This window comes from Mercenaria mercenaria, chromosome 1 (genome assembly GCF_021730395.1).
Source record: "Mercenaria mercenaria strain notata chromosome 1, MADL_Memer_1, whole genome shotgun sequence".
NCBI lineage: Eukaryota > Metazoa > Mollusca > Bivalvia > Venerida > Veneridae > Mercenaria > Mercenaria mercenaria.
In genome coordinates this window covers 18,520,763-18,542,876 of record NC_069361.1, presented here as the reverse complement: position 1 = coordinate 18,542,876, position 22,114 = coordinate 18,520,763, and the positions used below count along the sequence as shown (strand labels likewise).

The 22,114-nt window shown below is 33.8% G+C and overlaps 1 protein-coding gene across 7 annotated transcripts in view; it reads left to right on the top strand.

The window, feature by feature from the left end:
- The window catches only part of LOC123544851 (uncharacterized), a 107,624-nt gene that overhangs the window by 63,142 nt on the left and 22,368 nt on the right, over positions 1–22,114 (top strand). For 6 of the 7 annotated variants that reach the window (XR_006685186.2, XR_008370601.1, XR_006685177.2 and 3 more), the window contains exons 2-4: positions 10,602–12,353; positions 16,418–16,538; positions 21,141–21,310. Coding sequence is in view for 4 of the 7 variants with exons in the window: in XM_053541237.1 (XP_053397212.1) it covers positions 10,647–12,353; positions 16,418–16,538; positions 21,141–21,310 (1,998 nt within the window). In the remaining 3 variants the exon portion in view is untranslated. The remainder of the gene's footprint in view (positions 1–10,601; positions 12,354–16,417; positions 16,539–21,140; positions 21,311–22,114) is intronic. The other variant, XM_053541230.1, reaches the window with a different exon arrangement.

Sequence of the window (22,114 nt, the reverse complement as noted above, 5' to 3'; positions counted from 1 at the left end):
TATTATCCAGAGCCTGCCTCCAATCCTCCAGTAGTCTTAGAAGAGTTGTTTGACAACCATAACCTTTTCTGAAAGCACACAGGAAATTATCAAAAATATGTTCAAAATGGACAGTGAGCTGTTCAGATAATGCTTTTTCAAAATTCTTTGATGGAATAGGTAAAATACTTCTGGTCTGTAGTTGGTTTTTAGTAGAGCATCATTTTCCTTAAATAAAGGACTGACCTGGGCCTGTTTTAATTTGTCTGGGAAGGAACTAGTAGATAAAGAAAAATTTGCCAAGTTTGTGATAGGTTCAACAAGAGTTTGTTTGCCAAATTTTAACAATTTAACTGAAATTTTGTCAGCTCCAGTAGCTTTTATATTGTTAAATTTGTCTATAATTTTGGCAACTTTGGTTTGACTGGTATGCTCAAAGTTAAAGCTATCTGGTTTAAATTTTCTTTCTTTGATTTTGTTTAAACTTGGATGGTTTTTCGGGTCAAATACATAATCTTTACCAATATCTTCAGCAACATTTTTGAAAAAGTCATAAAAAAATTCTGAAACTTCCAAATTATCTGATATTATTATTATTGACTAACCATTTTTTTTTCATTTTCATTTAATATTATTTTAGGCTTTTCAGACAAGCAGTTTTTGGACATATATGGTTTTATTGTGCTCCAGAAATCAGCAGACTTGCTACCACCTATACATCTATCTTGTAAATATTCATTAACAGATTGTTTTTAAGTTTGTTTACAAGATTCCTACATTTCCTATACTTTTCCAAATTTCTTGAAGTTCTACATTTTAAATACTTATTATAATACATTTTGTTTTTATCATAAATAGCTTTTCTAAGTTCTCTATTCATATATGGTAACTGATTTGATTTACGGTACATCTGTTTGGTGGGGACATGCTTATCAATAACTTCAGTAACTCTAGATTCAAATTCATTATACAGTGTGTATATAGTATTCATATTATCATTAGATTCCAGTAAATATGATGGTTCTGGTTCAATAATAGTTGAAAGGTCATTGTTAAAAGATTCAATATCAAAATTTCTAAAACTTCTGTACTGAATTTTCTGTTTCTCAGTTTTTGGAGTAGAATTATTAATGACTGTACAAACAATATTGTGACAATCACTAATTCCAGTAGCAAAATTTAAAGTTATCATACAAAGTTTTTTATTGTTAGTGATGATAACATCAAGTAACGATGGAATACAATTTTTCATAAAGCATGTAGCAGATGTAATCAGGCTGCTAAAATCACAGAGTTCAATAAAATCTACTAAAGGTTTTGTTTTAACACTATGTAAAAGATCATAGTTTAAATCTCCAATCAGCATAAAATTATCAAATTTGGAAAAAGTACTGCGCTAAAGGCCCGGAAATGCCCTGGATAAAGATTTCGTTTTGACGTCTTGGACGACACAGTGGAATTTACTACATAGACACGCGCACGCAAACGCGACATAACGGAATATTTTATTTCATCTTGGTGTCAGGCTAACATGCCCAATTGAACACTTTGTTAATGGTGCACACGCCAACGCGACTTAAATTGCTTTTTTTCTGTGGCGTTCTAACTTTTGTTATGTCTCGTTGTTAGATTTGTTTTGGCGCTCGCCTGTTAACTACATACAAAACTTTCAAAATTATATTAAAGCGCATTGGCGCGCACGCAAGGAAGACACTTCGAAATGACTTCAAAAGCCGCGCGCAAGGAAGACACGAAATGTCCTTAATAAGCCAACATATAAAAGTTTATAGAAAAGTGAGAATATGTAATTGTACATAGTTTTATACAAAATTGTACTCAAGACAAATTTAAAGCTTTCAAATTATTGCTTGGCCTAGATGGTAGACCAGAACATAAAAGAGTCATGAGAAGTTGAGTCCTTAACATGTATTTTAGTGAGTTAAATAACTGGATATAGATGTATAAAAATGTTGTCCGAGCCCAAAAATAAAACAAAACTTAGAATTGCACATTATTCATATAGAATTTCTTATCGGCAGACTTTACAACATATAACTAGCGTCTCAGTCAGGTGTAGTCAGTCCCAGCTTTTTGATGTGTTTCTATACCTGACAGGAGTTCTGTAGTGACATCTCTATCTGCCACATATAAAAGCCCTTGTGCATATATATTTGAAGGTGTCGTTTGTTTATAGCTCACCTGTCACGTAGTGACAGGGTGAGCTTTTGTGATCGCCCTTCGTCCGTCCGTCCACAATTTCTCGTGAACACTATAGGGGCCACATTTTGCAAGCAATTTTGATCAAACTTGTGCAAAACTTGTATTGGCATGATATCTCGATTCTTTTTGGAAACTGGCTAAATCCCATCGTGGGTTCTAGAGTTATTGCCCCTTAAAAGGCCAGAATTTGCTATTTTTGTGTGTCAACAATTTCTTGTCTGCACGATAGTGGTTTCATTAATGATTTTATTTTAACCAAACTTGCACACAACTTGTATCACCATAAGATCTCGGTTCCTTTCTTGAACTGGCCAGATTCCGTTATGGGTACCAGAGTTATGGCCCCTGATAGGGCCAGAATTAGCTATTTTGACTTTGTGTGTACAATAGCAGCTTCATTTATGATTTGAATTTAATAGAACTTGCACAAAACTTGTGTCACGATAAGATCTTGGTTCCTATTTTGAACCGGCAAGATCCCATAATGGGTTCCAGAGTTATGGCCCCTGAAAAGGGCCAAAATCAGCTATTTTGAACTTCTGTACAATAGCAGCTTCATTTATAATTTGATTTTAACCAAACACAACTTGTAACACCACTCGATCTTGGTTACTTTTTTTGAACTGGCCAGATTCCTTTATTGGTTCCAGAGTTATGGTCCCTGATAGGGCCAGAATGAGCTATTTTGACCTTGTCTGCACGATAGCAGCTTCATTTATGATTTGAATTAAATAAAACTGGCGTAAAACGTTTGTCATCATAAGATCTTGGTTCCTGTCTTGAACCGGTCAGATTCCATAATGGATTCGAGAGTTATGGCCCCTGAAGTCTGTCTGTCTATTGGTTAGCACTTTACCTTCCGTTCTGTAACTCTTGAACCCCTTGAAGGATTTCAAAGAAACCTGACACAAATGTTCACCTCATCAAAACGGCGTTCAGAGCACATGTTTCAGATGGCTCACTTTAAGGTCAAGGGTGTCAAAGGTCATATGACTTTTTTTTGCGTTGCATTGCAGTACTCTTGTTTTTATTTGGCAGATCCTTCTTTTGTTCTCTTACAATATTTTTTTTTAATTACTTCCCTTTTATGTTACTATGAATAGCTTATTTAGTAACCTTTTTATTATTGGCCGTAATGACAAATCGAGACCACTTTTCTGTGGTACAACATGGATGGTACCTCCAATTTGTTAGGTGTATTTTGACATATTATTGATTTCTTGTACATAAATGGAAAAAGATAAATCTTATAAGCGACTTCTTTGTGTTCAAAGTGAATTTACTACTTGAACAGAAGGGGTAGAGTTACACATCTTTAAAAATATTGAGTTTCACGCAGTGAAAGTACTCTATTTTGCTTTCACTCTTAATTTTTATATATTGTGGAAGAAATTTAGGTAGGTTTTACGTCTGCCCTAAGGTTATTTTTAAATGGAGTAAGCAAAATTCAAAACAGAAACAAAGCATTCGACCTTACTTTTTCAATGTTGAAATATGAATTCTGTCTCATTAAATCCGTTTACTTGAGGCACCATAGATAAAATTATATTGACATTTTTATTTTGTGTTTTATAATTGTTTACCAATAGTTTGATGTTTCTTTTATTAAAATAAATGGTAAAATGAGTTCTCTGCAAACGTTTTGGATAGTGGCTATCACTTTGAAATTTGTTTCTACTTGAGCTTGAGGAGATACCATAAGTTATAAAAAAAAACAAAAAAAAAAAAAAACGGCACGGTAAAAGTTGTTTAAAAATTGCAAAATAGTGCAAAACACGGTTACCTTTCAGAATATACCAAGCAAAGGCCATTTTGTTTTAACATTACTATTAGTGATCTAATACCTTAAGTGCAATGATAACAGGTGAGCGATATGGGGCCATTATGGCCCTCTTGTTAAGTAAAAGTACCGTCTGCCGCATGAAAAGATGCCAATGTCTCAACAACTTTCGGCTGTTCTGTAATCAGCAGATTTTTGAAAGCTTTTGTTAATGCACTGTTTGAAAATGATAAAAACTAAAAGAGTGGACAAACGTTTTCTAGGCAAAACTTTAGTTATATTCTAGCTATGTTAAATAAATCACACAACTTCTGGGGGTTATATTGCTTTTTCAATGTTTTTATTTTAACTTAAATAATGCACTGCTGACATGACCAGTGAGGGGAATCACATGATTAAAATAATCTCTACACGAAAGTGCCATTCTGAAGAACATGAATGAATTTCTTACAGTTAATAAGATATGAAATCTCAACATAGCCTAACATATGACGAACGAAAATTGTTAAATGTTTATATAGTTTATAATTATGTTAGATTTCTGGTAATTACGAACACTTAGAAAATCAGAGGCCTTAGTTTCATGAAGTGTTCTAAACAATCAGAAGGTGATTGTGAATGGAATCTGTGTAGTTTTAGAATATATATATGTTGCTACACAAGAAAGGTAGTATTAATACTGTTGATAATTATCGTGGTATACCATTGTTGAGTTGTCTTGGGAAACTCTTTACACGTATCATTAATAACCGATTGAAAAGTTGGACTGAATATTACAATGTATATGTAGAGACACAGGCTGGATTTAGACCTAATATGAGTACCATTGACTATGTCTTTGTATTGAACGGTTTGATCAGCCATGTTTTGAATCAGGGGAAACACTTTTTTACAGTGTTTATAGACTATACAAAAGCGTTTGATCATCTGGTAGAGATAATTTATGGTATAAAATGATACAATTAAGACTTTGTGGTAAAATTTTAGATATCATAAAATCCATGTACCAGTCAGTTAAGTCAGTTATTTAAATAAAGTTAGTGAAGAATATACTTGTATTCTCGGGGTCAGACAAGGGGAGTGCTTATCTCCCTTTCTCTTTACACTTTTCATAAATGATCTAGAAGACTTCTTTATTCGCAGTGGCACAGAGGGGATTGATGTTAATATGTTTAAGATATTTCTCCTATTATATGCAGATGACATTGTTATTTTTTTCTAATTCAGCAGAAGAATTACAACATAGTCTATTTGTTTTAAGTGATTATAGTCTGTGGCAAAGTGTAATCCTGTGATGTTTTTCCCTATATTTTGAAAAGTTATGTTTTTATGAAAGCTTATGTGATACTTTTTAAGAATTCCATTGGTAACATTTTTTTTCGGCCATCATCATGGCAGCCATCTTGAGTTTCAAAATGGCGGCTATATTTTAGTTAGTATGCCTTTATATATTCAATCTAGCCTTCAAATACACCTATTTTTCTAATTAATAAATTGAAATTTATATTTCTAAATAGTAAAGGATTGTATCAATAAGGTTTCTTAAAAGTTTTAATCAAGAATTGATTTTATATACATGAAAATATAGTTTTCAAATGAAATTATAGGTAGAAAATCGTCTTTTTTATACATCTAATTTTCAAATGGTAAAATGTGGTCATTCTTTAAAAGAAATATTATATTTATTCAAATACAAACTTAAGACATTCATCTTAAACATAGTATCAATCATTTAAAGAAATTTTATCTATAAATCTTGATTGACAGGATGTAGAAAGATGTACCTGTTGCAATGAAGACCTATTATAGTGTAAGAAAGCACAAATATGGATAATGGTGACGAAATTAGAGTTGTTATCAGATTTTCGTTTCATTTAAACATCATCATTGTAACTTAGAACACTCTTTTCATGTAAGAGTACAACTTTTCCAAAATCTGATGCAGGAACCCTGTTATAAATAGAATAGGACAGTGTCATAAACTCCGATACTGCTGTTGATGGCAACATGAATTAGCAATAGCAGTTTTGATTTATTTTTTTATGTATAATAGTAAGATAAGACTTTAACAAACTTTCTGCAGCTTTACAAAATCAAGCATTGTTAATTTATAGACAAATTTCAGCTTATGAATTTATTGGTGTAACATGTGTGCATCTAAATTTGGATAAAGATAAGCATATCTGTATGAAATATGAGAATTCCATCCAACCTCTTTCCCTCACATACTCGCTGTATTTGATAACTATTTCATTCTAACTGTATCTATTATAGTCCCAGACAACTATATGAATTAGAAATCCATTGTTATGCTATGGAAGATATCACTGACAGGCAAACTGTAAATAAATACATGCAGTATAACTACAAAATGATATATATTTCATACACATAAACATTTGATAGGTGTTCTTTCGTGATCTGATGAGTTCAGTCTTATTTAATTCAATATCTTCAGCCGACTGAGTATTAACAATTGCAAAAAGGGAACTTAAGTATTACAATCACTCAATGAATGAGTCCTTAACAAGGCCTAATTATAACATTTTAAGAAAAATGCATTTTGAGCACTACCTCTTAATTAAATATAAACATTTGTTCAACAAAGCAAGTTTAATGGCTTGCCAACTGTAGATACTGCAATAACATGGTTAGACCTTAGTAAGCTTGTTCAAATCTGCGTACTATATTGTTTTCATCAGTTTGGTTTAACTATTTCTTGAAATGTCGTCTATCTGATGAGACTAGAGTTGAATATACAAAAGCAAATGCCACAGAACAAAACTGAAGTGCCTTTACTTCCTTGACCTCTTGTGGTATCAAGAAATGGTAAGCAACCACAGGTAAAAGGTGCCTTTAGTATAGTATGAAATTCCTGAGATTAGGAAAATTTTAACTAAACATGCTGACATGTACAAATATTGTCATTTCTAGTTAAAAGATGAGTTTTACATTGGTACTTTGCTTTGTTCTCCCAATTTCAATGCCTTTGGTCCTCCCTTATGACCATATTTCATTCATCTTGGTCCAGTTAATGTTGAGCTTTTTCTACATTTTAAAAAGATGTTATTGACATACAAATTGAATACCCAGTTATATGTAAATAATTTACTACATGTATTAAAAACTGGAAAAAAATACCTTTCTACTTAATATGTAGAACCTTAATTTTTAAGAAATCATAATTCACTCATTGAATAACACATCACATTGCACAGAAATGTAAATGTTCTATTCATTGAGGTTTTATTTTTGACAATCTAACTGGTCAACTAGTACAGTTAGTAAGGTACCTGAGACTGTAGCCAAGTGGTGAAGGATGTCGGTCCCAAATCACTAGATCATAGTCTCTGAGGGTTCGAGCTCTGCTTTGTACATCATGTGAGTCATCCAGCCTGCTTACGGAAGGACAGCGGTTCAACAAGGTGCCCACATATGCCCGAAATAATGCACAGAAGGGCATATGAGTCTTTTTCAACAATTACAAATAGAAAGTTGCCATTTATCTTGCACTGTGTCAATGTGATGTATAACTTTAAACATACATTGTATATAATTATGTACAGCATAAGAGTGTCTTCAAGAAATAGACCATGAAGGTTTGGGGATTATGTCCCACCAAAACAACTTAGGAATATGTCAATTTTCAGCTCTGAATGGTAAAGGAAGGCCCAGGAGCTCGCCATTATAGATGCCCGGGTAGAACCTATAATCTTTGGTAAATAGCTGCATTGCTAACTTAACTGAAAGAATTTTACGTCACTTGAAGGATTTCAACCCCACATAAGTAATGGAAAAGTGATTTGAAAGTCAATGTCCAGCTTTGAATGGCAAAGGAAGGCCTTTTAACCACTCAGTTATGCATTGCCCTGAGACAGTCGCCATTTAGTAAAAGTGTAACACCACAAAATGAATATTTGATAATAATAACAACAATTTATCTTAAAATTATTTCCCAGTATTTCCTATTTAATTCATTCAAGTTAAAAGTTTTATACAAAAGCATTATATGTCATAACTGCAGGTCCAAAATGTAGTTCTCACATTGTGTATTTTTCCCTTTTTATTAAAGCAAAAAGATAAATAATGATAATTACACACAAAGTTTACATTGACCTATTTCATGTAATAAATGCAATCACTTTGCCGATAATTGAATATATAGGATGCCAAGAAGCAAATACATCTTTTTGCTTTTTACCTGCCTTTATTTTGTCTATCATGTTATCGCTATGCTTTAAATTGTAAAGATTGGTTGATTTAGACATTTTGTACAAAGAAATATATTTTTGTTCATGTCATATCTGTATTTTGAAGATATTGCAAATTATACTAAATTATTATACTAAATTTATTAACATTAAAAGTGAATAGTCTCCCTTTAAGCACACATTACTCCACTTTAAAAGCTCAAGATGGAATTAAATATTCCATTTAAACTCGTTTAATACACTCTAGCATTTATGTAACATACAAAGTACATACAGTACATTTTAGATGAATTTAATTGGTAAGAAAATGGAAAAAATCGTAATTTTAGGCGGCCATTTTGAAATCAAGATGGTCGCCAAAATAATATGATAAAAAATGTTACCGATAAATTTTAAGAGGTTGGGTGTTTAAACTTTCAAAAAACACAACTTCGTAAAATATAGCAAAAAAAATTCACAAATTCATATTTTCGGACAATTCGGCACAGACTATTATTGTTAAACATGGCAACTTAAAGTAACTAAAGCAAAAACAAAAGTTATGATTTTCAGAAAAGGTGGCATGTTACCAAGAAATATATGTTTTTATTATAAGGGTGAAACAATTGAAATTGTTAATAAATTCTCATATCTAGGAGTAGTATTTACATGTGGCGGTCCCTTAAGTAGGTGGACGAATAGCTCAGTGGTTTGCACACTGACCTTCCAATCCTGAGGTCGGGGGTTCGATCCCCGGCAGCTACTCCTGAATTTTCAGAAACGCTTTTCAGTGTTTCCCACCCAACTAGAGGTGTACTGGTCAGGAATCCAGGCAATCCTTGCGTGTATCAGTGCTATACACTGGGCACGTTAAAGAACCAGGCTGTCTATTCGCAACGAGCTAGACTAAGTTAGCCGGACAAGCCTGTATCTGATTTCTGATCTCTCTGTCGTGGCGGCTTTGTCTCACTCTGTCCCTCTGGTCAGATAGCTCTGTGTCTGTACTAGTAGAGGATGAATTATGCGCCCTGTGTGGCTGCAATTGAACTATGTAAAGCGCCTTTGAACGTGAAATTGATCATGAAAAGGGCGCTATATAAATCTGGTATAATAATAATAGAAATAATAATAATAATAATAATAATAAGTACAGCCCAAAGTACTTTAGCTGGTCAGGCACAGAAGGCCATATTTAAGTTGAACAAATACTTGTACAAATTTGCATATATACCGCCTAAACATAAATTGGAGTTATTTGATAAACTAGTAATGCCAATATTGAGCTATTGTAGTGAAGTATGTGGTTTCGCAAACGATTTGTTTTTAGAAAGAGTGCATTTACAATTTTATAAAAGTCTTTTAGGTGTGAAAAAAAACTACACACAAAATGATTTTGTATATGATGAGTTGGGCAGAACATCTGTGAAAGTTACACATGGTTATAAAATTATTAAATATTGGTTGAAAACTGTACAAACACCAGAAAACAAATATATTAGAATGGTATATAATGTGTTAAAAGCTGATTTTGAAAGTGATCACCGAAATGTGAATTGGTGTTCTATGGTTAAAAATTTACTATGTACGCTTGGTTTTTATGAAGCGTGGTTGGAACAAAATGTTGGTGATGTAGATTTATTTTTAAATTTAGTTAAACAAAGATTAACAGATCAATTTATTTAAAATTGGCATAGTAGATTAAATGATTCTAGTAGAGCTTTGTTTTACAAAAATATTGCGTCTTTCAATTTTCAAACATATTTAGACTGCTTTTCAGTAAATAAATTTTGTCAAGCATTAGCTAGGCTAAGAGTTTCTTCGCATAGGTTACAAATCGGGTCTGGAAGATGGATAAAACCAATGCGTATTCCTGTAAATAAAAGAAAATGTTGCATTTGTAATTTGCTTGAAGATGAATTTCATTTTGTAATTGAATGTCCATTATACAATGACTTACGAAAACGAGTCATACCGTCTTACTTTTTGAATAGACCGAACATGATGAAGTTTATAGATCTGATTAAGTCTGAAAATAGAATCGTGATAAAGAAGTTAGGAATTAATAATTCAGCATTATCCCATATTATTCGTAAATTAACTTTGGTTTAAAGATTATTTTGATCATGTGATTCCCAAGGGATTATTTGTTAAAATAAATTTAATTTTCTTCACATAAATGAATTCCTTTTGTCTGAATTACCTTCATTCAAAAATGTTTTCTCTCTATTATAGCAGTATTTCGTAGGAATAACTCATTTCGATTCTTGATTCCTCAGATATATGTCCAATTCAATATCCAGCATCGGATATTCGAGTGCACTGTCTCCTAGAACAACTCTTGGTTACCAGCCATGGAACTTTAGTCTCCCCTTACTAATTACAGCTGTTTTGTTGTCTTAATAATTTATACATGTACATGAAATTGATTACAGATTTCAGACTGAGATGGCATTGTCGCAGCAACTCCGTTTGACATAATGGCTTCAAATCTAGAAACAGACATCGAAATGCAGAGTTTGATAAGCAATAATGATGACTCTCTGCACAAGTTTTATGAAGAGAAATGTCTATTTTCTATTCCAAAAGACGAGGTTACACTTATCCAGCATGCAGTAGAGTTTATGGTTAGATTTCTGCTGTTGACAATATACGAGAACACTTCTTTCAGCGAATTAATTGTTTCTGGTAAATCAATCATGCGCACACTTGAATCGTTCAAAACTCCACCCAATATTCCCTATGCGTTCGATGACAACAATTTGCTGAAAGTTGGAAGTTTTTATGAAAATACCAAGAATTGTTATCCTGATGAGTTCGATTTTATATATGTATTTGCTGAATGCAGAGAAAATGAATTTGTTATCATGAAAGAGTTACTGTCAACCATGGCGGACATTTTCCACGATTGTTTGAAAAAGGCCGTTGTCAAACCGTTCCTTGCCGAGACATGCATAGAATTTGTAGGATATGTACGCAAACATGGCCCAGCGGCAAAACTTGAATTTCGTTATGAAAGTGTAAATGCTAGAGGTAACAAAAAAAGCATTTTCGTTGATATTTCCCCTGCCTTAAAAGTGTTTACACAGAACAATTTTTCAAGTAAAATGTTTGACATTGATCTACACCCCGATTGGAAGAAACGTGTTCAAGCAACAGGCAGTTTTCTGCTTCTAAAGTTCTTTAGTGCAGGGCATCCAAAACGTAAAACCAATATAAAAATATCTATTGCAGAATCGGAGCATCAGTATATATCGGAGGAAATGTCCGAGAAACATAAACAGGTGTATAGACTTTTAAAATATCTTCTAAGCAACGGTGCGGAAGAAGAGAAATTACGAAAACTTATAAGGGGCAGACACAACTTACGGGTTATAAAATTTATGCTTTTACGTTCAGAAGTTGTGTATGATTTTTCGTCTTATGTGATTAAGACTTCGATGTTTCATCACTGTCTTTGTTGTAACAACAGTTCGGAAACGATATCAGATTGTGTTTTGAGTGTAGTCAATTTCATTTTGAACCTATTCAAATCGGAGCAAAGCAAAAGAGTAAAATCACAAAGCTTTCGTCAAGGAATTACGTTTTTTCCCGTTTCGGTGAAGACCATGACAGGAGAAATGATTGAGATAGCTGATGATTACAATTCATCTCTGACAATTATGGAATATCTAAAGGAGATTCGAGATGACATTTCGAAAATTCAATTGACTGAGCAAATAACGTTGGCAGAAAAGATGGTACCTGTTGTACAAAAACATATGATGAAAAAAAAAATAAATTGTCGTAACTTAAGTTTATTTCATGTCATTATATACGCTATCCTAGTTATTGGTTGTGTTTCTTCAGTGATATATACAGTGTTAAACACTGACTCTAAGGTAGCAGAACATGGTGTTCAGATGCATCTGTGTTGGAATGGAACCGATTATATGAATTATACATCTAGTGTTTTTTCTAACACTTCTAATTTGAATATGTTTGACATGTCCACTGTTGATCAGGGCAAGACTCCGTCAGTCATCAGTACTGGAAATATGCACTGCATAGAATACAATAATATCTTGTCACAGGAAAATCAAGCTAACATGACAATGGCAAATGTTAGCAGAATCTACTACTGTGGAGATACAAGGTCTTGCAATACTGAAGACAACAATACTGAAGACAACATATACCAATTAAAGGTAAGAAATAACATTTTTTTTTTATCAGAAATGTAACACATTCGTATATTTCTGAGATTGATGAAGAACTGAGTTAGTTATATAATTAAAACAGATCTTAACAAGGGATTTCCCTTACTACTGACTTAGTAGTTACATATTCTAGAAATGAAAGCAACGCATAACAAATTTGTTTTGTTATGTAATCCGGCGAACGCATCGCTTTCTTCTCTGTTGAAGTAACAAGGACTAGCAGATTGACATTTGAATCAAAAGTGAGGGGTTATCTCAAACATTGCTTTCTAGACTATAGTCATACAATTGAATTCGCACTTGCGGCTTTGTATAGTATTGATGCTTACTTAACCATGTAGAATGCAACACAAATGGGCGGTCAGCAATGATCTTTATCAGAAGACTTTCTTTTGGCGAAATAGTGTAAATGTATATTCAAAAAGACATCTGCTATTGATTCTTTTTACGAGTAAACTGTTTTGGAGAGTATAAAAACACAGATTTAATGAGATCGTATCCATGTGCATGGTGGTGTCGAAAACAAAGAACATAAATAACTCGGTTGAAAGATAGGTAAAACTAAGTGCGCCTTCATTTTCCAAATCGTTTACGATGAGAGACAAAACAGGTCCACATAGTAATTTAATCTTTTGGTTCATTTCTATGCCCTGTCATGCTTAAGCCCTGCTCCAGTCCTATCTTTTATCCTTAAATTGTGACTGAAAAAGCATGAAAATCCTGAGTTTGAACAGTGACGCCTGTCAAAATAGTCTATTTTACATATAATTCTATATAAAATACATGTGGTTTTGCGTGCTTAAGTGTGGCGCGTAGCCGTTAACTGTTACCTGTTGTAATCATGGGTTGCATACACACGAAATAATTAAAAGCCCTGCTCCCGTCCTACCTTTTAACCTTGAATTGTCACTCCACACCCAAACCCAGATAGACCAAATTCAAAGCGTCCAAAGGAGAGCCGCCCGTTGGATCAAGACTGACTACGGTCGTACTTCTAGTGTAACAGATATGCTACACTCCCTAAACCTTCGTCGACTGGATTTAAGGGGTATAGATTCTAGGTTATCACTCTTCTGTAAGATTCATCATGATCTGGTTGCTATCCCAATCGTAGATTACCTTACCCCAATGACCCGAAGTGTCCGCTATGGCCATTCCCTAAGTTATAGGTTAATTACTGCAACCACTGACTATTACAAGTTTTCTTATTTTCCGGGAACAGTGTACCATTGGAACCAACTTCCCCCAGTGTCGCCCACCTCCCTACCCTAGAGCAGTTCAGTGCCGCAGTTTGCAGCCTTGAACATGTCTCGCCTTAGTTATCCTGCTAACTCAAGTTTTAACCTTTTATTTCACTAAAGTTACTTTTTTTAGTTTCTTCCACTCTAAATTTTTATCACTATATTCTTTCTCTTTATGATTTTGACGCGCAAAACGTCTACGTCCCCGCAAGGGGTTCGACGGTTATGGAAGATAGATAGATAGAAAAAGCATGAAAATCCTGACTATGAACAGTGACGCCTGTCAAAATAGAGTCTATTTTATATAAAATTCTTTATGAAATACCTGTGGTTTTGCATGCACAAGTCTGGCACGTGGCCGTTAACTGTTACCTATTGTAATAATGGGTTGCATACACACAAAAGAATTTGAATAGCCGCGGAGCAGGGCTTTAAATACCCGCGGAGCAGGGCTATAACCAATGTCTTCCATACAACTGTATTATAAAAGTAGGCTGGCATAACTTTCTTAAATCCCGTTGAGCAAACAGCCATCCTGTTTCAATACATCAATTTAATTGAAAAAATGTTAATACTGAACCTACCCGCCCTCTTATCTCAGTAGGGAGAGCATCGGTCTACGGATCGCGGGGTCGTGAGTTCGATCCTCGGGCGGGACGTATGTTCTACGTGGCGATTTAAGAAAAAACATTGTGTCTGAAATCATTCCACCTCTGATTCATGTGGGGAAGTTGGCAGTTACTTGCGGAGAACAGGTTTGTACTGGTACAGAATCCAGGAACACTAGTGAGGTTAACTGCCCGTCGTTACATGACTGAAATAGTGTTGAAAAACGGCATAAACCGCCCCCCCCCCCCCAAAAAAAAAATACTGAACTTAATATGAGTCCTCACTTGATTAAAGCAGCATGCCTCCAGATCTGGCTAAAAATAATTTTTCTTTCAAATTGAAGTTTTGGTCATATTATGAAAATTAGAATAGGAATTTTTGTTTCTAAAATATTTTAAAAATTCCAAATCAAGAAAAAAAGATTACCGCATCGGAATCGAACCCCGAACCGTCGCGGCAATAAAGACATTTTTTCCGTCGTCGTAACCAATAGCGCTATAGATGAAGTAGTGAATAATGACTTCAAAATATAGATATTTATAATCGAGACAGTTTACCTGGAGTAAAAGCGTGACAAACGCTTTTCGATTATCATCGTAAAAAGTAGGAAAAACAGCCAATTCTCCTGTGTTTCCGTAACATAAAGTTTGTCAGTAATTAAGTTTTAAAGCCGTCTTTAGAAATATAGCATTTAATGCAAGATATCTACAAAAAATATTTTTTGTTGTTGTTGTCGAACGATCTGGAAGCATGCCGCTTTAAAAGTACCAATAATTATATGTTGTATTTACTATCATCACTATTCATAGATTAGGTCAGAAACAGCTTTATGATAATAAATATTGTATGAATTTGTTCAAATTAAGTACGAACCTTTACTTCTATCATTATGTCGTCCAGTCCGATTTCAGTACAGGGGGTTGACCATTTTAGTTTTTTGGGGGCTCATGGGATTTATCTTGGGGCCGGATATCTTTTGCTGTGAATGACAGCCCGATACTTCGTTCAAAATCTGAATAGAATTTCTTCTTCAGAGTAAACCAGATAGTTTCTTTATTGACAGAATTTTGTTATATTTTTGTTTTTCAAAAAACTTCTTAGCGCGGTAAAATTATAGCTTCTAATTTTGACCACTGACATATATAATAAGCAAAACCTGTTTTAACCATATACATTATAATATATTTAGTATATTATGTTTTGTGCCTAAAACAAATGAGCTATTATTGGAGTAATTTTGTTATACTGTCCGATATTGGGGGAAATGCAAAAAGTTGTGTTTGGAATTTGACCATATTTTAATGTACAGTAAATATCTACACCTCTGTATCCTTGATAAACACTACTTCTGTGTATACTTTTGTGAATTTGTAAAAATGGGTAGAGGTACAGAAATGAATACAGTTATGTTTCTGCACAAACTGATCTTGTTGAAATCTTAAGTATTTTAACATATTTGTTTCAATGTGTGAGAAATTTGATAATACTCCCCCGCCGAAGGCCGCTTGTTTTTCCTTTCATCCGGAGCCATATCTCGGAAATGGTTTGGAATATTTAAATGAAACTTCATATACGTGTGCGCCACTATAGGGAAATGCGGCACGTAAAGTTTCAGATTACCCAAGTAACATCGGAGTTATGGACGTGTCCCATAATGAGACAATGTGTCTTACGCAACACCCTTGTCCCTATCTCTAGAAACAGACATCCCTATGGTCAAAGATACACTTGAAGGTGAAAAACCAACATTGATCTTTTCCTGTCCAGTCTTACAAGCTCATGTGTCATATGGATGCAGCTGAAAAAAATTGTTAGTGTAGTTTCTTCAGAATGAGCATTTCTTACATTATTCTAATATTTTTTCCCAAATTTCAAAATGCAATTTTATCAAAATTGAAATTAAATACAATGAAATAAAATATAGGCGTTATAAGCAATCAACAACTGTTGATTGTTGTGCATATTTTTTTTTAAATCCAAATGTTGTGTTAAATTTATTGTATATTGTATATAGTATACTATTGTTTATATATCATTGATATTAGATCATTATGTAACACTGCGGTAGTGAAAATTAATTGCGTTCCGGTTGGGACTTTATATTACATGGCAATACTTCATTCAATTGTTTTACCCTACGACACTTACACTAGAAACATGTAGACTGATGATAATTCTATTAGCAGATTTTTATCTTGACAGGTCTTCAGTAGAGGGATTGAACAACAACTCGTTTGTAGCGCCCTTGATATTGAAAGCATGATGGAAAACGATTACCTCTTGTCAGATATTATTAATAATGAAAATGGTATGGAGAACACTGGTATGTATGTATATATTTTGAGATATGGCAAATGATTCATTTTACTATGTGTAAAGTTTATAGTGATATGAAGAATCGAATCTTAAAGATACAAACATAGATCTATATCTTTTGCTATATTAAAAATATGCAGTTACATGTCGTTAAACAAATGATAAAAAAAATGTTTTAGCTCGGTTAGTCGTTAGATAAGGAAGGCTTTTGTAATCGTCTGGAGTCAGCTTCGGTGTCGGCTTTGGTGTTGTTTTAGGTTAACCTTTTTATGAAACGGTACGTAGGTATTGTCCCTATGATTTTTAAATCCCATACGGTGTTGATACTTGGTAAGATGCAGATATCTATTGAGTCAAGTTTCCGACAGATTCAGTTCCATAGCGTGAGATATGTCATGAAACTTTCCTACTTAATTATATCTTAAGTACTGCCCCTATTATCATCAAACCTTATATGGTCAATTCTGTTTGTCAAGCGCAAGCTTCTCTTGATTAAACAATAGGTACCGAAAGGGCAAGGTTATTTGAGTCGGATATTGTATAAGTGTTTATTATTTTTGGGGAACAGTTTTCTATTTCGAAGTTTCTTTTTCAATTCTTTCCCTACTGTCCTTCAACCTCACATGGTGGGACTGTTTCTAGCAAGTGGAATGCAGCCTTTGGTTTATATGCCCAAAAACATCAAAGTCACTGGGAGTAACAGTTAAACGCTGTCATTTTTCGTTTTATTCTATTATATTTTATTTTTATCCAAGTACACAAGCACCACCCTGTCTGATACCCTCTCTCCCTTCCCTCGCTCCCATTTACACTGAATGTAAGACGGGTTGCTTCTTACCATTTCTTTTAGAGCTCCATCTTGTACATTAGTATCCCATGCACAGTCATCTCTTCTCCCAATTGTTTCCCCCCAAAAAGAAGTTTACATATTTCTCAAACTTCTACTTCTTTCAAAATTTGTTTTATTTTTTCATTCCTATTGATCCTTTATTCCCCTATGTTTTCCTCTGAATTTTGTTTTTATTATTCCATATGCTAATTCCAAATGAGAAAGTGATTCCCGCCGAAACGCGAGAAAGAGTCCATTTTATGATAAGTTTTAAAATAACAATTCATAGTGCTTGCACATTACTTGACAAGTAGATATTAGTATTTGTTTCATTTTACTTATCAGGCTAGTATACTGCAACATAGCTCAATCGGGTCGAAAATGCAGATAACAACTGGATATAAGCAAATTGTTTTGTGAGTTCGATTCCTCATGCGGATTTTTTTTTCAGATCTTTTTTCCTGTTCGTTTTCATTTTTGTTCCCATATTTTCGTTTTTTTCTTTGATGGTTTGTATTTGCATATATGTCTTTATATAACATAATATAATGTTCATTATTCACTTAAGTGCATGCATTTAATTAATATCATCTTTGACATGATGCTAAACTTTTCTCATCTGCCATATCGGCTTTAGATATTTCTCTGTCGTGTTGTCACAGAGCACATGAAGGAATCTAACATTTTATGCAAAAATAAAACAAGAATTAAATGTCTATGCTGAGTTTCAAACCCACACGGCAAAAGATATGTTTAACATGGAACGTATGCTTTACCTCTGAGCTAATTTGTAACTAGTACTAAAACTAGAAATATTTAGAATTTAACATGTTAGAAAAATGTTGATTTCCCTATGTTCTATTTTAATCTATTTTTGTCATGTTTGTAAACATCAAGTTATTGTTGGGGCATAGTACCTCTTTGCACTTTTTTATGTTACTATATAGAGAATAATAGGTTAGTGCCGTAGATGAGAAAGTTTATCTGGTGAGGTGGAGGAGGTTATCAGGTGAGCCGAAGGCGAACCTGATAACGTCCGGAGCCGAGCCAGATAAACTTTCTCCATCTTAGGCACTAACCTATTATTCTATTTATCTTGTCATTACGTCATTTTCCGATATTTGGCAATTTATTTTACAAAAACAAGTGTGCGACAACCGCTTTAATGACGTCATATTCGTAATGACGTCACTTATATAATGACGTGATTACCGGCAAAATCGCAATAACTTCTTCGTTTTTGAATGAAAACTCATTATTTGACCACTCATTTTCTTAGTTCGGACATTTCCAACACAATGATGATGGTTTCGTTGCAAAATTTCTTATGACAACAATATCGACCATAAGGTCACATGATCAACTGACCGTATATCACTGGTCACATGATCAACTGACGGTATATCAAGAAAGATATACGGCACCCTGATATCGGGTCGAAAATACTGCAAGTGACAGGATAAATATAATTTCTTATTCTTTTTCATACACACCCATCCCTCATGACTCTCTCTTATTACAACCCTCCTTTGTTTCTTGCTTTTTTGGTTTCATTGCTCTTTCAATTTGTTGTGAACAGCTCATAATTCTTAAAGCTGGTTAGTCAGCATTTGGTCAGCTAATGGATTTGTTTAAAACTTTAACAACTAATCATTAACACTTAATTGTGTTCACTAAGTTCTAAATCAATGTTAGATTTTCACTAGAAATATTGATAAAATTTGATTTTCCTAATCTAGTTGCCAAACTAAGAAACCGTTACTTTAGCATATGTATTAATTTAATAATCATATTTTGCCTAATGGATGATATTAATATAAGCACTATCATATTAAAATAGTCAAAGATTTACATTTACAAGTACATATTTGTGCCAAAATTAACTTAGAATTGTAAGTTTATAAAATTGTTATTACCTCCCTTTTCCTATCTCGGTTTCGCAACCAAGATTGATTGAAAATAGATGAATTCCGAAGCTATACACTGTTTTTATAACTTGCCTTTTGTTTCAGGTACTTGAAAATTAATATTCTAATATTTATCAAGTGCAAATGTAAAACTAGAAATTATATCGAAATCTAAAGTAATAGTCTATTTTTACATTCTTTTATATTAAGGGAAGTAATTATAAAATTTTATTGAAAGTATTAAAGTATAAATTTCAAGAAGGGATTTAACTGTATGTAATGTAGCTTTTTTGTTGTTGTTGTTGCTGCTTAAATAATGCTCTAAAAGAATACATGAAAACTGAAATTTTGTCATAAAATGTTGCTCAGATGTGATTGAACACCCGTAATAAGGTTTTGTTTCATGCCTCATCGTTGTCCTATGTAACAGTTGCATTGATTCTATGTTATCGCAGTATACATTCACTGACGCACTTTTACCTTTCCGATAATACCACTTCCTTAGTGTATTTATATATAATTCCTTCGCTTAAGGTAGTGCTGCACGTTTGTTAAACCGGAACTGATAGCCTAACGTCATTTATCCGGAAAACGTAGAATAAAGCCTGGATTCAGCGCACGGAAATGAAAATCCGTTTATGAATTAAAGGCAACCTGTGCATAAATTTATTAAATTGTAACAGTCTCTATCTTTCTAAGTTAAAATATGATATTAAAACGTCTGACACGCAAAATAATGTCTTAAAATTAGCTTCAAATGGGCGGTTCACTTTAATCATGGCCAAATATCTCAGAAATAAGCACACGGACCTGTACATTTTATTTCACTATATTATAGGCCATATGTTTATTTACGATTTTGAGAAGTTTCATGAAAATCAACATTGTGAAAAATTTTCTATTTGCGAAAATGTTATGAAAGTTGCTATTTTCCCATTGACTCCCATTATGAAAAATTTCGTGAGGTCCAATATTTTCAAATCAGTCTAGCAAAAAATCAGGCACACGACCCGTCCTTTTTATTTGCTTAATTTTCTAGGTATATTCTGAAGTTTTATCAAATTCTGCATTGTAGAAAAAAAATTCGATCCTAACGTGGAGAACAACCTTAATAATGTTCTTTCCTCATTCTCCTGTATCTTCATAATGTTTCATTCGACCCTTCGTTCGAAAGTGAAAAGACTAGCTGCAATATTTACACATCCACTATTTCTAACATGTTCAATTCTCTATGCACAAACATTTTCAAATTATGTGACTGAGAGCATTGTCCTTCCAACAGTAACCGCCTCGGTAGCCTAGTGGAAGAGCTAGGAAAGTCCTAGGTTCGTACCATACCATAGACGTAAAAATGTACTTGCAGCTTCCTCGCTTGGCGCTCAGCATGAAGTGGATAGTTCTAGGATTGTTCAGTCAGTGTCAGTATAATATGGACTGGGTGGGATAACATGTCACGTGTCTACGGCGTGCTATTCCAGTAAGGCAGTACTATAAAGTCGGGCACTGTGCTCACTGCTGCAAGTAGACACCGTCGTTTATATGAATGAAAATTTGTTGGTTGAAAAGGCGTTAAACCTAAACCCACTCGAACCTTCCGACAACTGTGGTTAATATGTGAAACAATGCGCAACAGATAAAATTATATTGTCTGTTGCTACTATATTTTCTTGCCGTTTGGGATCATGGAGTCTATTTAAAGTTCGTATGATCGAGTTCCGATTAAGCCTGTTCTAGGTTACGGTGAGGGTGTTGTAGTTTTCATAACCTGTCCTGAACAGCTTGTCTGCATTCAATGCTGCTGAAGGATCTTGTTATATAATTTAGTTTTTGTTTCGACTTTTTATGCTTAGCAATATATTCTGCTATTTCACAGGACGACACTTAGCCTGTCTGCAGACGGATTCAGCGTGCCTGAATATACAGAAGAGACGTTTTGGTGTTGGACTTTTTGTGAATGAAAAGGCAGTTGGCTGTAATAAACACCAACCCTGTATGCCGACACTCTCGAAAGAAATAATGCATTTGTGTTGCTACATGTCTCAGGTAATAGTAGCTTAAGTAATTAACGAAATCGAGCTTGTTTAACTGTTTACATTTCAGCTGGTGTTTTAATTTCAAGTTTCAGTTTTATCATGTGTGTCTGGTGCAGCTGAATAAGGATGATAAGGATGGTATTGTATTGGTCCAGGCGTGGCGTTGCTTTCTCCATTACTGTCATGTTAAATCGTAATGACTTTCGGTTTCACTATTTATTATTTACTCCTGCCCCGTATACCGCTATCATTATTAAACCTGGTATGAGAGTCGGCCTTCTTAAGGAGCTGAACAAGATAATTATGTATTTACACCAAAAAAAGACAAGGTCACTGGGGTCAGATATTGTTTAAGTATTGGTCAGTGTTTTATTGCTAAGTTCATAATTTATTTCACCATTGTTTTCCAAAGAACTGCTCAAGTTGTCACAAACCAGCACAAGGGGATTTGTATTGCGCATAAAGCATCCTGTTGTTAACGTTAAGGTATCGTAAAGCGCAAATTTACTCGAGTTGGATATTGTTTTAACATTGATTATTACAGGTAGTTAAGGCACGGTTTTACAAATCACTGTGTTTTCTAAAGTCAAATAGACTCAATTGAGAGAGAAAACACATATTGATATCATATCACATAACATAACACACATCAAAGGTCAAGGCCAACCACTAAAAACGTTTTTTTGTTTGTTTAATGAATATGATTATGGCACTTTGTGCTCTCTATATATAAACATATGCAGTGATAAGATATAGTACACCAATAATAATTCTACGTAGCATTTACATATGTATCTGTATGAAACAAGTTAAA